At 54.4% G+C, this 13,487-nt stretch overlaps 3 protein-coding genes across 3 annotated transcripts; all 3 read left to right on the top strand.

Moving 5' to 3' along the window:
• The first annotated feature begins 2,035 nt into the window (after positions 1 to 2,035).
• Positions 2,036 to 3,029, top strand: LOC112927216 (metallothionein-2). Its single transcript, XM_072750194.1, has 3 exons — positions 2,036 to 2,180; positions 2,482 to 2,547; positions 2,763 to 3,029. The coding sequence occupies exons 1-3, from the start codon at positions 2,153 to 2,155 to the stop codon at positions 2,852 to 2,854; spliced, it is 186 nt and encodes a 61-aa protein (XP_072606295.1). The 5' UTR covers positions 2,036 to 2,152; the 3' UTR covers positions 2,855 to 3,029.
• Positions 3,030 to 6,973: 3,944 nt separating this feature from the next.
• LOC112929582 (metallothionein-1) lies at positions 6,974 to 8,654 on the top strand. The gene is made up of 3 exons (XM_072750196.1): positions 6,974 to 7,121; positions 7,690 to 7,755; positions 8,408 to 8,654. The coding sequence occupies exons 1-3, from the start codon at positions 7,094 to 7,096 to the stop codon at positions 8,497 to 8,499; spliced, it is 186 nt and encodes a 61-aa protein (XP_072606297.1). The 5' UTR covers positions 6,974 to 7,093; the 3' UTR covers positions 8,500 to 8,654.
• Positions 8,655 to 11,906: 3,252 nt separating this feature from the next.
• Positions 11,907 to 13,046, top strand: LOC112929633 (metallothionein-1). Its single transcript, XM_072750195.1, has 3 exons — positions 11,907 to 12,056; positions 12,631 to 12,696; positions 12,807 to 13,046. Exons 1-3 carry the CDS (start codon positions 12,029 to 12,031, stop codon positions 12,896 to 12,898), a joined length of 186 nt encoding a protein of 61 aa, XP_072606296.1. The 5' UTR covers positions 11,907 to 12,028; the 3' UTR covers positions 12,899 to 13,046.
• Positions 13,047 to 13,487: the final 441 nt, after the last annotated feature.

Below are 13,487 nucleotides of genomic sequence, written 5' to 3'. Positions count from 1 at the left end.
TGAGCTGAGCTATGAAGACATGTCCACAGGACCTTACAGTAAATGCTACAAGAACAGCCTGTCCTTGCCCGCCTCCTCACTAAACTCCCTGCTGCAGCAACCGGCATTCCCTCAGCTGCCAGGAAGCTTCCAGTAACCAGAGGTTGCTGACTCCTCTGATGACACACTCTGGGCATTCTGAGGATGATGATCTAAGATCCGTTACCCAGCAGCCAGACACACATGAGCAGGGAAGCAGGATTCCTCAGATTGGAATTTGGACGCTACTTCCATTCTTCTCCTCAGCTACACCAGGGAAGAAAGTTCTTGTGGGGTTTTCCCTTCCAAATGTCCCATGGTGATGCCAACTTTCCAACTGGCTACTTCTTCTGCAGGCTGGAATACAACTCCTCCCCACTCCTCTGCCTGGCAAAGACCTTCTCACCTTCCTTACCTCGATGGCCCAGCCCTCTTCTAGCCTGGACTGACTTTCCTCCCCTCTGCTCCCTCTGCCCCTGAATGCAACCTCCATCCTAGCCATCACCGTGGTGTCACCTTTCCCTATGCACCTGTGGGGCCACCCCCTTAACTCTTGAGTTTCCTGAGCACCAGGCTTGTAGTTTCTTGATCCATACTCTCTCCTATTGGTGATATCTACCCTAAGATGATCTTCCCTTAGCATCTGCTAGAGACTGATTTGAATCACCGGGCTCTGCTATGCACTAGCTCTGTGACGTTGGGCAAGCAACTTATTTCTCTGGGCCTCCATTTCTTCCTCTTTAAAATAAGACTAAGGGATAGTCCTTACCTCACAGGGTTGTGTTTATTTTTTTTTTTAAGATTCTTTATTTATGCGCAGCCTGGGTGGCTCAGTGGTTTAGTGCTGCCTTTGGCCCAGGGCGTGATCCTGGAGACCCGGGATTGAGTCCCACAACGGGCTCCCTACATGGACCCTCCCCTGCCCCTGCCTTGGGAGCCCTATGCCGGGACAGGACGTGATCCCAAGACCGGAGATCACCACCTAAGACAAAGGCAGACTCAACCACTGAGCCACCCAGGTGCCCCCAGGGTTGTGTTTAAAAACAAAATTCCACTGAGTCCATCTGAAGATCCAATTGGCTTTGTTAAGGATTCATTAATCAGGCAGCATTTCATCTTGCAAGTGCAGGGGAACTCTGAGGCAACTCTGTACAAAATGGAAAGTTTTTATAGGAAAGAGAGTGGGGCAAGAATGTTTTGAGCAAAGGAAAGGAAAAGATTGTTTTAGTCCCTGAGGTAGAAGGGCGGGGGGGGAGGGGGGGATCTCATTAGGTGGATTACTTCCTCTTCCCTGGGGAACTAGAAAGGACCCCGGGACAGAAGCCTCGTGAGCGTGAGCGCTGACCAGAACATTCCTGATCGACCCTTCGGGCTCACATTTCTGGGAGAGGCTGAAACTGCAGTTAGGTTAGGTACTGAGCCCGCTTTGGGGACCTGGCCTAAGTGACACCGTTTCAACACTCGTTAGGGGAATGACTGAGAGTCAGCTGATGCCGTGCTTGCTAGTCTCTGCCGCGTAAGAAAGCCCTCGGTGGACACCGGCCCGACACGCCGTCCGGAACCGTCCCCTTGCCAGGCACTGAGGTGTTGGTAACCTGTGTGCACTCCCAACGGATCTTTCTGTCCAAGCAGCGTCCCCCAAACCCGTCCCCCGCCCCCACCCCAGCTTTCCACCCCGTCCCAGCCAACTAGAGTTCACGCCCAGGTCAGGGGGGCGCCAGGTGTGCACGCAGACGAAGGGGGGAGGGGGCTGGGCCCGCGGCGGCCGCGGTCTGCACCCGGCCCTCCCTCGTGGGCCCACGGCGGCCGCGGTCTGCACCCGGCCCTCCCTCGTGGGCCCGCGGCGGCCGCCGTCTGCACCCGGCCCTCCCTCGTGCGCCGTGGCCCGGGGCCCCCGGGGGCGGCTTCCCGGCACCTGGGGCGAAGGGGCGGGGCCGTGTGCACAGCCCCGCGCGCCGCGCGGCCGCCCGGACCCAGCGCGGGGCGTGCGCAGGCGGCGGCGGGCGGGCTTTTGCACTCGCCCCGGCTCCCGGCCGCTTATAAGGGCGGCCCGCCGCGCGCCGCTCACCACGCCTCGCCGAAGCGCCGCCGTCTCTCCGCGCGCTGTCCCGGACTCCAGCCGCCTCTTCTCGCCATGGATCCCAACTGCTCCTGCGCCGCGGGTGAGGAGATCTGGCTCGGGGCCGCGTGCCGGCTCGGAGCTGGAGGAGCTGGAGGAGCTGTCTCTGTCGCCCCGCCTTCTCTTGGTCACTCAGTTTCGGGGTGCTAGGTGCTCTCTCCCAAAGCCTTTCGGTGGACCCCTCCCGAGGTTAATCGAGCCCCCCTTTTGCCAATTAAGGGGTCGGACTTGATTGCTTGTCCGGGTGGGGCTGAGACTCGAACCCGGGCCGGGCCGCCAGCACCCATTCCCCCGTTCGAGTCGTCTCCAGAGACGGTTCTCACCGCCTGCCTTTCTCCTTGCAGGGGGCTCCTGCACGTGCGCCGGCTCCTGCAAATGCAAAGAGTGCAGATGCACCTCCTGCAAGAAAAGTAAGTGGAATCTCTCTTAATACACCCCCTGCCCACCCCCTCCCACCTCCACCCTCTATATCCCCGCGGGGAGTTTAAACAGAACAGCCGACGCCCTCTCCTTAGGGAAGGTGCTGCCTTCCCCAGTGCGCCCTGTGTGTGTGTGGGGGGGGGGGGGGGGACCGGAATCCTTGATCCTGTGTGCCCAGCACTCATCTCTGCCGCCTCTTTCCTAGGCTGCTGCTCCTGCTGCCCCGTGGGCTGTGCCAAGTGTGCCCAGGGCTGCATCTGCAAGGGCGCATCGGACAAGTGCAGCTGCTGTGCCTGATGTGGGGGAGAGCCTATTCCTGATGTAAATAGAGCGACGTGTACAAACCTACAGTTTGTGGGGGGTTTTTTGGTGCTTTTTGTCTTGGGTCCAACTCTGACCCGTTTGCTACTACATTCCTAGTTATTTTCCCTATGAAATAATACGTGAATTATAATAAAAGCTGTCGACTTTATTCTTGCTCTGTTTTCTTTTGCGTGCGCATGAGGGCTGCGGTGGGGAATTGGACTGGAATTGCAGAAACCGGTTTTCTGTACACAAATGTTAATTGCTAATAAACTGAGTGCCTTAGGGCAAGCAGGTGACTTAACTAAGCTAAACCTTCTGTAAAATGGAAGAGGATTATGCCAGCGGGTAGAAGGCATGGTGCCAATTTTATTTAATCTCTATTCCGAACGTGAGGCTTGAACTCCTGACCCAGAGATCAAGAGTCCTATACCCTAGCCAGACAGCTGCCCTGTCAATTCAGACTTTATGCCCGGTGGTTTCCCTGCCCAACCTCAGTTACTTACGGATTTTGGGCTTGAAAGTGACCACAGGAGGTGAAAATAACTCTTCACCTGTTTGAATCCTACCTGGGCTTCTTAAAAAATGCCTGTTGTAACGGAGTGATTTTTTTTTTTTACTCTATCCAGCATACATAACTTAAAAAAATAATCTGAACGAGTAAAGTTAGAGATTTTAAAACACTGCAAATAATATGTTCACTGAATGTGTCCATGGAACATTAGAATTCACATAATGCCCAAGTACTATTGACCACTCACACCTTGAGTAGCACTATCCTGGATAACAACCCCCCCCCCCCACACACACACACACACATACCGCAGGCCCAGGGAACTTGGCTTCTCCCTGCCACTGTGCCACTGACTGGAGACACCCAGTACCCCTGAGAGCTCCCTGTTGTGACCTGGCTCTGAAACTTTGGAAGTTCCTCCCTAGGTCAGGCTGGACTCTGTCCCTCCCAGATCCAGTTGTCCTTGGCAACTTGAAACCAACAAAGTGACCAAGGAACTGGAGGGAAGTACCCAGCCATTTGCCAGTAAGAGGGAGGGTACCTGAGAACTAGTTTCAGATGAGGCACTTCATGTCTGCCTCTGCAGGACGGTGGCCGGTGGCCGATTCTGCGTTTGGAGGGGGCGGTGGTGTTCATTTAGGCAGGAGTGAGGCCCAGAGTGACTTGTAATTAATGCCAACGGTTAGTCCTCCTGGCTATTTGTGGAGGGAATTGTTACTTGATGTTCAATCAAAGGAGTCATGTGGCCCAGAGTCAGGACCGTGCTTGCCCACTGGTGCCTGGTGTGATAGGGATTTCAGAAGGCAGCGTGTGTCCAGGGCATGGGCTCTGGTGTCAGGCAAGATGGGTTCACAGCCTATTATGCCACAGGTGGTATGGCCCAAGCAAGCTGCTCAAACTCACTGAACCTCCATTTCTTCATTTGTAGAAAGGAGAATCTATCTCTATGTGGGGATCAAATGACAGGGTCCTGGCTCCTGGCCAGGGCTTAATAAACTGGTCATTATGTCCACACTGACATTTATGAAGAGGGAATCCTGTTGGATTCCAACAAGCTATTGAGGAAAGGGTCATTGATTTGGAAGCATTATTCTGGGTTGGAGGTTAAGAATTGGAATGAAAATCTAGGGAGAGTGTAGGTACCCCTACACAATGTCCCCAGGGACAAGCATTTGGACAGACACAGAAGTCTTTCCCATCCATTATGTCATTTTATCTGTACAGAAACCAGTGAAAGAGTGAACATGCAGGGGCTGTAGTCATTGTGCTGTCTTCAGAGAGGTTAAGCAACCTGCCTGAGGTCACACAGGTCCAAGTCAGGGGTCTGAACCTAGGCAACTGGCCTCATGCCCTGTCACTGGGTGCTAAATATTGCTTCTCATTATTGAAAGGTGGGCCTTTGGAGATGGGCCACTTATGCCCATAGTTGACAGATGGGGAACTGAAGTCCAGCGAGGTCACAAAGCTAATAGAGAAGATCTGACTGCCAGCTCAGTGCTCTTCCCACAGCCTCTGTACCAGATGTTCAGTGTCCTCACCTTTCACATGAAGTCACGGTGCAGGGGGTGGGTGAGAGCATGATGCTGCAGTCAGTCCATAAGAGTGTAAGTCCCACCTGAGTCACTTACAGCTGGGTGACACAAACCTCTCTGAGGAGTGCCTGGGTGGCTCAGTCAGTTAAGGGTCTGCCTTTGGCTCTGATCGGGATCCCAAGGTCCTGGGATCCAACCTCCCATAGCATTGAGCTTTCTGCTCAGCAGGGTATCTGCTTCTCCCTCTCCGTCAGCCTCTCCCCCTGCTCCTTCACTCTCATGCTCACTCTCTCAAATAAACAAATAAAATATTTTTTAAAATTTAAGAAAATAAACCTCTATGGCTGGTTTAGCTTCCTTCACTCTAAAAAGGGCAAAAAAAGGGGGTGATCTGATTCAAAGGATTGAGTGAATTAATACACTTAGAACAGTGCCTCAAATGTGATAAGTATCTATTAATATTAGTTATTACTTTATTATTATTATGCATAGCATAAGGGATATTTATTTACCTCCAGACAAATAAGCCCAGCTGGGGTGCCCAGTTTTGTTTCCTGTGTGGTCTTTATCAACCACATAAGAATATGACCTATGGGCCAGAGAGAATCATTCAATCTCCCCCACAACATTGTGATCTGCTTTACATTTATAACGTCACAAGGAAGATGCTCTCTGCCTTATATCAGATACCAAAAGATACCCACCAATGCTTTTACTACCTACACCATATTTTAACATTGTACTTTGAAATGATTCATATTTTCTTTAATTTATATTAAAAGCAAACTGTTGGGATCCCTGGGTGGCGCAGCGGTTTGGCGCCTGCCTTTGGCCTAGGGCACGATCCTGGAGACCCAGGATTGAATCCCACGTTGGGCTCCCGGTGCATGGAGCCTGCTTCTCCCTCTGCCTATGTCTCTGCCTCTCTCTCTCTCTCTCTGTCTCTGTGTGTGTGTGTGTGTGTGTGACTATCAAAAATAAATAAATAAAAATTTAAAAAAAAGCAAACTGTTCATCATTACCAAAAATGAGAATCAGTCTTATTCTAGACATAGAAGATAGCCAGAAAAGCATATCTAGTATATACTAATACAATATATAAATATATATATATTTCACTTATGGATCACTTTTTGTGCTACTCACAGTTCACATAGAGCCTACTCTTTTTTTATTAAGGTTTATTTATTTATTCATGAAAGACACACACAGAGAGAGGCAGAGACACAGGAGAGGGAGAAGCAGGCTCCATGCGGGGACTCCAGTGTGGGGCTTGATCCCGGGACCACGCCCTGGGCTGAGCACAGATGCTCAACCACTGAGCCACCCAGGCGTCCATAGAGCCTACTCTTATTTGAAAAGGTTTCAAGCAGTAGAGAGAGAAGTGTAGACATTCCTAGGCCAAAATCAGGCTTATCACAGACGTTCTCTTTCCCTTGGGAAGCTGACTGGACTCAACAGTGTACAACTTCCTAGTTGTAGGACTTTGTGCAAGTAATTTAGACTTCTGTGTTGTAGTTATCCGTTAACAAAAAGGGCTCAAAAGTAGTAATTCCCTTTTGGGGTCTTTGGGAGGGCACTCAAATCAAAAGTGAATATAACACGGCCTGGCACATACTAAATGCTATGTAATTCTCTAACGTTGAAACAGAAATAACGACAGCCCCCCCGTGGGGACACGGAGAAGACTCGCCAGGGGAGGCAAAGGTCGCGAGGGGGAGGCCGGGTTTGCACACGGATCCGGGAAACGGCGACCCCGGGGACACCAGGTGCACGGGGGCCGAGGCGGGGAGGGCGGCGAGGACCCAGGCGCCGGGGGCCCCGGAACACCCGGGACCGGGGCCCGCTGCCGACCCCGGGGACGCCGACCGGCGGGCGGCGTCGGGGCCGGACCCCCGCGGGCCACCAGGCGCGCAGCCCCCGGGCACGCGGCGCAGCGAGCTCAGCCGCCCGCGGGGACTCGTGCGCCCGGCCCGCGGGGCTGCACTCAGCGCGGCCAAGGACGCGGCGGGCCGCGCGCTCCCCGCGGGGCGGGTGCAAGGCCGGGGGCGGGGCCTCTGCGCCCCGGCCGCCCGCGCCGCCCATAAAGGCCGCCGGCGGGGCCCGCTGCACCCCGTCTCCGGCCCGGGCGCTGCCTCTCCGTGTCGTCTGCCTGGGACCTCCGGCCTCGCCTCGCCTCGGCTCGAGATGGACCCCGACTGCTCCTGCTCCACCGGTACGGACCCCGGGCTCTGCAAAGCTCCTCCGGGGAGCCACGCTTCCCGGGCCCCGACCTGCGTCCTGGGGCGGGCGGGGCAGGTGTTTGGAGCTGGGGCCGAAGTCGACTCCCGAGTCCGCACGAGCTGGTCGCCGCGCCTTCGCCCAGCTCCGCAGAGCATGTCTCTCCTCCCGTCGCCTAGGCTGTAGAGAGTTGGGGGTGCTGCGGTCACGTCGAGGTCCCCTGCTGGGGGGGGGGGTGGCTGCTGGCCTGGGACCCAGTGCCCTGTCCAGGTCTCGGGGCTGCCGAGACTTGATGGCAGGTGGGGACCTTGCCTCCTCAGGTTTCAAGACCGGGGTCCTGGCCGCCAGCCTCAGCCTTGAGGAGCCCTCTCCGGAGGGGACCTACCCTTCCTAGCTCCAGGAGCGAGCGAGTGGGGCTTCCTTCCCTGGCTTCCATTACCTGCGCCCAGTGAGAAAGGTGCTCCAGTCCTGGGCACTGACCCAAGGCTGCAGGGAGGCTTTGCAACCCGACTGCTGTGGCTTCTATATGGCTCCCCTGCTCACTGCTCCTCTCTCCCTTGCAGGTGGCTCCTGCACGTGCGCTGGCTCCTGCAAATGCAAGGAGTGCAAATGCACCTCCTGCAAGAAGAGTGAGTCTGGTGGGGTCTTGGGTGGGGATTTGCGGTGATGTCTGGGTGGGGGACATGGGGGAGCACAGAGGTCAGCAGGCAAGAGCTGATCCAGCCTCTCTGCTTCCCCTGCCTTGAGCCCTTGACTCCAGAATTGGAGCCCAAAGGGCGTGTACATGATTGAGTCCCAATCCCGTTCTAGAACCTAGAACGGGGAAACAAAGCAAGCCCAGAAGGTTCCCACCAATCAAGGCAATGACCTGGTACTAGAACTAGGTCTCCTGCCTGCCCATTCAGCTTTCTTAATCCCTTTCATACTGAAGCACTTTGTGAGTTTGGTGACTGCAGTACTTCCCTGGCCCTCCTGGGAGCTGCTAGGCAGGGGGTGCCCCCTCTCTTGAGGACTTTCCTCACTTCACTGTGGTCCTAGGGACAAGGGACTAACCTACATTGTCCCTGGAAACCCTGTCACTGTGTCCAGGCATTCTGCTCTGTCCTGCTATTTGATGGGGGCAGGGCAGCCTTTTCCTAATGGGTAAGACCCAGGTGTCTAGGGACAGCATGCCATCCTCAAGCCAGGGTCCTCCGGGGCTGGGGGCAGGACCTGGGCTGGGCCTGCAGGGGGGTGTGGTGATCTCTGGCATGCTCTGACGTTCTGGTCTTTCTCCCTCAGGTTGCTGCTCCTGCTGCCCGGTGGGCTGTGCCAAGTGTGCCCAGGGCTGCATCTGCAAGGGTGCATCGGACAAGTGCAGCTGCTGTGCCTGATGTGATGTGTGAGAACACCTGTTCCTGATGTATATAGAGCAAGCAACATGTACAAACCTGCAGTTTTAAAGCATTTTTTTCATATTACTCTGACTTGTTTTCTACATTCCTGTTTGTATAAAATACATGAATTAAATTAAAAATTGTTGAATTTATTCTGGCTGTTTTCCTTTGTGTGCTTTGGAAATAGGGACTTCAAACCCATTGTGGTGGGGGTGGGGCATTGGACTGGAAGCACAGATACCTGGGTTCTGGACTCCTGTATTGGCCCCTAACAAACTGCTTTATGCAAGTCAAGTTACCTTTCCAGCAGTTTCTTGACTGAAAATGAAGCATTTGGATGACATAGGGTTATGGGGTGGACACGGTTTCCCTCTACTCTCCTTGGAAGTGTTGATCTAGAATTCAATTTCTATTTTATTCTCAGGATTCCTTGCCACACTTAGATCCTCAGCAAAAGTACTCAGGAGAGGCACCTGGCTGGCTCAGTTGGAGTGTGGGACTCTTGATCTTGGGGTTCTAAGTTAAAGACCCATGTTGGGTGGAGAGATTACTTAAAATCTTAAAGTGCTTGGGATGGAATCCAATTCTCCACTTGTGAGACTTTTATATACAGGGCTTGCTTCTAAAACACTCGGGACCCATTTTTATTTTCTAGCAGATTTAAACTTTGGCAAAATAAATTACTAAACAAAAAAATTTTAAAGGCACAATAAGTGAAACCCATTTTTTTATTCAATAAATTTCGGTAAATATGAGAAACAATAACATTTAAAATTGTGAAGTGCATATTTATTCATTGAAGGTGTGCATTGAGCACTAGAAACAATTCACAGGATGTGTGACCACCTCAAGTAGCACTGTCCTCAGTACTACTGAGGGCATCTGCGGGTTTTGGCTGGTGCCCAGCCATTTCCCAGCAAGAGGGAGGGTACCCGAGAACTAGTTCCAGATGAAGTACTTTGTCTGCCTCCCCAGGGTGATGGCGGATTCTGCACTTGAGGGGGTGGTGATGTTCATTAGGCAGGAGTGAGGCCCAGAGTGACTTGTAATTAATGCCAACGGTTAGTCCTCCTGGCTATTTGTGGAGGGAATTGCTATTTGATGTTCAATCAAAGGGAAAAGGCATCATATGACCTGGAGTCAGGACCGTGCTTGCCCACAGGTGCCTGGTATGAATGGGGATTTCAGGAGGTGGTGTGTGTCCAGGGCATGGGCTCTGGTGTCAGGCAAACCAGGTTCACAGCCTTCTTTTCCTCTTCCTGGCCATACAAACTAGGCAGCTTGTTGGTACAGCCGAGCTTCCATTTCTTCATTTATAGAAAGGAGATTATATTGCAATGTGGGAAATTCAATGAGATAGTGGCCTGGCTTCTAACTAGGGTTTAATAAACACTGGCTATTATGGTCACTAATACATTCACACTGACATTTGTGGAGAGAGACTACTTTTAGCTCACAACAAACTCCAGGGGAAGGCTCATTGGTTTGGAAGTATTATCCTGGGTTAGAGGCTAGAGATGGAATTGGAAACTTGCTGACCTGGGGTCAGGAGGAGTGTGGATGACCAGCAATAAGCCGCTCGGGACAGGATGGTGCCACAGCGTTTGGACAGACACAAGAGTCTTTCCTATCCTTTATGTCATTTGATCTGTACAAGAACCAGCAAGAGAGTGAACATGCAGGGGCTGAAGTGACTGTGCCAATTTCCAGAGAGGTTAAACAAACTACCCAAGGTCACACAGCTCCTAGTCAGAGTTGTAAACCTATATACTACAGCTGATCTCACCTGCTCGCCTCAACTGGCTGCTCATGTCACTGAAAGTTGCTACAAAATCATATCTATCTATCTATCTATCATCTATCTATCTATCTATCTATCCATCTATCTATCTATCTATCTATCTATCTATCTATCTATCCATCTATCTATCTACCTTTTGTATCACTTTGTCATTCCCAGGATTGAGCTTGAAACAGTAGAGAGGTACAAAAGACATACCTCCAGGTGCAAGGGAAGCTTTATCATTTAATTTCCTTCCTTCCTGGAGTGGCTGGAAGCAGATCTAGGGTACCACCTTCCAGCACTGTGACCCTGGGTTAGTAGTCTTAAACTCCTTAGGCTTAAACTTTTGCCTTTGGGAAACTGGCTCATAACTATTGTACTCTTTAGGATTGCTGTTAGGGTTCAAATAGCCAAGTGATAAGCAAAAGACTCGAACAGACTAAACACTATGTAATTGTCAGGAATACTGAAAGAGACAGAACCAGTTGTTTTGGTTTGTTATTTGAGGCCAGGTTGGCCTATCATCTAAAAAGAACCCTTTTCTGGGGGGGGGGGGGTACCCCGTGCTTGGGGAACCTCCATCCTGAGTGGGGTGAATTAGCAGGGCTCAGGAAAGCACCTAGAAGTTTAGGCATAGGAGAACCAGGACAAACGTGCCCACACATCTCTTCAACCTTGGTGGGTAGAAGGAAAGGAAGGGAGCCAGAAGCCTGAGCTCACCGGGCTGATGGCTACAAGAGAGGCTGGAGAGGGTGCAAGGTAGGGACCTAGACAGGCTATGCCCAGGAGGGAGAGGAGGAGGAGGGGGTCACTAAACACTATGTAATTCTTGGAATGTTGAAAGGGAAATAACCACTGTTCTTACTTTGTTATTTAAAGCCAGGTCTCTATATCACCTAAAAGGATCCCTCCTTTGTGGTTACCTCATTCTTTGGGAACGGGCCAGGAGTCAGGTGCCCAGAGGGCAGCCCCCGGGCAGCATTAGTTTTAAAGCAAAGAAGGACCTGCACAATCCGTTGGGCCGTGCAGAACGGAAAGAGGCAGCGGTCCAGTCCCCACGGTGTACAGGATGAAAGGCCCTGAAAGGCCAGCCCCACGTGGGGACACGGAGAAGACACGCCAGGGGAGGCAAAGGTCACATCGCCACGAGTCCTCTGCACACAGCTCTCTCGGGTCGCTCCGCACGCCCACCCTCCTCCCCCGGCCCACCCCGCCCCCACCCCCACCCCCACCCCAGGCCCAGGTCACGAGGGGGAGGCCGGGTTTGCACACGGATCCGGGAAACGGCGACCCCGGGGACACCAGGTGCACGGGGGCCGAGGCGGGGAGGGCGGCGAGGACCCAGGCGCCGGGGGCCCCGGAACACCCGGGACCGGGGCCCGCTGCCGACCCCGGGGACGCCGACCGGCGGGCGGCGTCGGGGCCGCGCCCCCCCGGGCCACCCGGCGCGCAGCCCCCGGGCACGCGGCGCAGCGAGCTCAGCCGCCCGCGGGGACTCGTGCGCCCGGCCCGCGGGGCTGCACTCAGCGCGGCCAAGGACGCGGCGGGCCGCGCGCTCCCCGCGGGGCGGGTGCAAGGCCGGGGGCGGGGCCTCTGCGCCCGGGCCGCCCGCGCCGCGCATAAAGGCCGCCGGCGGGGCCCGCTGCACCCCGTCTCCGGCCCGGGCGCTGCCTCTCCGTGTCGTCTGCCTGGGACCTCCGGCCTCGCCTCGCCTCGCCTCGCCTCGCCTCGCCTCGGCTCGAGATGGACCCCGACTGCTCCTGCTCCACCGGTACGGACCCCGGGCTCTGCAAAGCTCCTCCGGGGAGCCACGCTTCCCGGGCCCGGACCTGCGTCCTGGGGCGGGCGGGGCAGGTGTTTGGAGCTGGGGCCGAAGTCGACTCCCGAGTCCGCACGAGCTGGTCGCCGCGCCTTCGCCCAGCTCCGCAGAGCATGTCTCTCCTCCCGTCGCCTAGGCTGTAGAGAGTTGGGGGTGCTGCGGTCACGTCGAGGTCCCCTGCTGGGGGCGGGGGGGAGGGTGGCTGCTGGCCTGGGACCCAGTGCCCTGTCCAGATCTCGGGGCTGCCGAGACTTGATGGCAGGTGGGGATCTTGCCTCCTCAGGGTTCAAGACCGGGGTCCTGGCCGCCAGCCTCAGCCTTGAGGAGCCCTCTCCGGAGGGGACCTACCCTTCCTAGCTCCAGGAGCGAGCGAGTGGGGCTTCCTTCCCTGGCTTGCATTACCTGCGCCGAGTGAGAAAGGCGCTCCAGTCCTGGGCACTGACCCAAGGCTGCAGGGAGGCTTTGCAACCCGACTGCTGTGGCTTCTATATGGCTCCCCTGCTCACTGCTCCTCTCTCCCTTGCAGGGGGCTCCTGCACGTGCGCTGGCTCCTGCAAATGCAAGGAGTGCAAATGCACCTCCTGCAAGAAGAGTGAGTCTGGTGGGGTCTTGTAGGGATCTGGGGACTGGACTGGGTCAGGAGGTGGTGGGGCTGGAGAGGGTCCCTGACAATGCTCTGACCCTCTGGCCTTTCTGCCCCAGGCTGCTGCTCCTGCTGCCCTGTGGGCTGTGCCAAGTGTGCCCAGGGCTGCATCTGCAAAGGCGCATCGGACAAGTGCAGCTGCTGTGCCTGATGTGTGAGAACATCCGTTCCTGATGTAAATAGAGCAACATGCATAAACCTGCAGTTTTTTACTTTTTCATTCTACCCTGATCCAGTTGCTACATTCCTGTTTCTATGAAATCTTTGAACGACAATAAATTCATCTAGACTTTTCTGGCTCCAAGTGTCTGGTGGTGTGTTGGGAAGATGGGACTTGATTCTAGTTGGGGTGTAGGTGAAACTGCTTTGGGGGAAGTTAGGGGTGGGGTAGGCATAGGAAGTGGGGACAGGGCAAGGTTTTCTGTGGTCTGGCATCTGTGTCAGTATCTGTGTCACTGCCTACACTCACTCCACGGCCACCTATGGTGCATCTACTGGATACATAAGCATTGGGTTCTCAGTGTTGAGGTAACATGGTGCTTCCAGACTGCTGAGGACAGATCATCACTGAATCAAAAAATCACAGAATGTAACAATGCTGTTGGGTGAGCCCAAGCCAGGAGACCTGGTACGGAGAGCTGCGTTCCTGTCTGAGGTGACAACTGAAGCAGAGATCCTGATGTGTGGATAAGCATGTGAGGGGATGTTCTAAGTTCACTTTGGAAAAGAGAGAGCAGAGA

Source organism: Vulpes vulpes, chromosome 2, assembly GCF_048418805.1.
Source record: "Vulpes vulpes isolate BD-2025 chromosome 2, VulVul3, whole genome shotgun sequence".
In the NCBI taxonomy this organism is placed as follows: domain Eukaryota; kingdom Metazoa; phylum Chordata; class Mammalia; order Carnivora; family Canidae; genus Vulpes; species Vulpes vulpes.
Note: the sequence above shows the minus strand (reverse complement) of the source record. Positions and strands in the feature narration are given on the sequence as shown.

What these genes read in the sequence shown, in the direction of transcription:
- LOC112927216 (XM_072750194.1), top strand. Translation starts at nt 2,153, where the DNA reads ATGGATCCCAACTGCTCCTGCGCCGCGG. An exon ending in CAACTGCTCCTGCGCCGCGG is followed by an intron (nt 2,181 to 2,481) that starts GTGAGGAGATCT and finishes TTCTCCTTGCAG; the next exon opens with GGGGCTCCTGCACGTGCGCC. An exon ending in ATGCACCTCCTGCAAGAAAA is followed by an intron (nt 2,548 to 2,762) that starts GTAAGTGGAATC and finishes CCTCTTTCCTAG; the next exon opens with GCTGCTGCTCCTGCTGCCCC.
- LOC112929582 (XM_072750196.1), top strand. Translation starts at nt 7,094, where the DNA reads ATGGACCCCGACTGCTCCTGCTCCACCG. An exon ending in CGACTGCTCCTGCTCCACCG is followed by an intron (nt 7,122 to 7,689) that starts GTACGGACCCCG and finishes TCTCCCTTGCAG; the next exon opens with GTGGCTCCTGCACGTGCGCT. An exon ending in ATGCACCTCCTGCAAGAAGA is followed by an intron (nt 7,756 to 8,407) that starts GTGAGTCTGGTG and finishes TTTCTCCCTCAG; the next exon opens with GTTGCTGCTCCTGCTGCCCG.
- LOC112929633 (XM_072750195.1), top strand. Translation starts at nt 12,029, where the DNA reads ATGGACCCCGACTGCTCCTGCTCCACCG. An exon ending in CGACTGCTCCTGCTCCACCG is followed by an intron (nt 12,057 to 12,630) that starts GTACGGACCCCG and finishes TCTCCCTTGCAG; the next exon opens with GGGGCTCCTGCACGTGCGCT. An exon ending in ATGCACCTCCTGCAAGAAGA is followed by an intron (nt 12,697 to 12,806) that starts GTGAGTCTGGTG and finishes TTTCTGCCCCAG; the next exon opens with GCTGCTGCTCCTGCTGCCCT.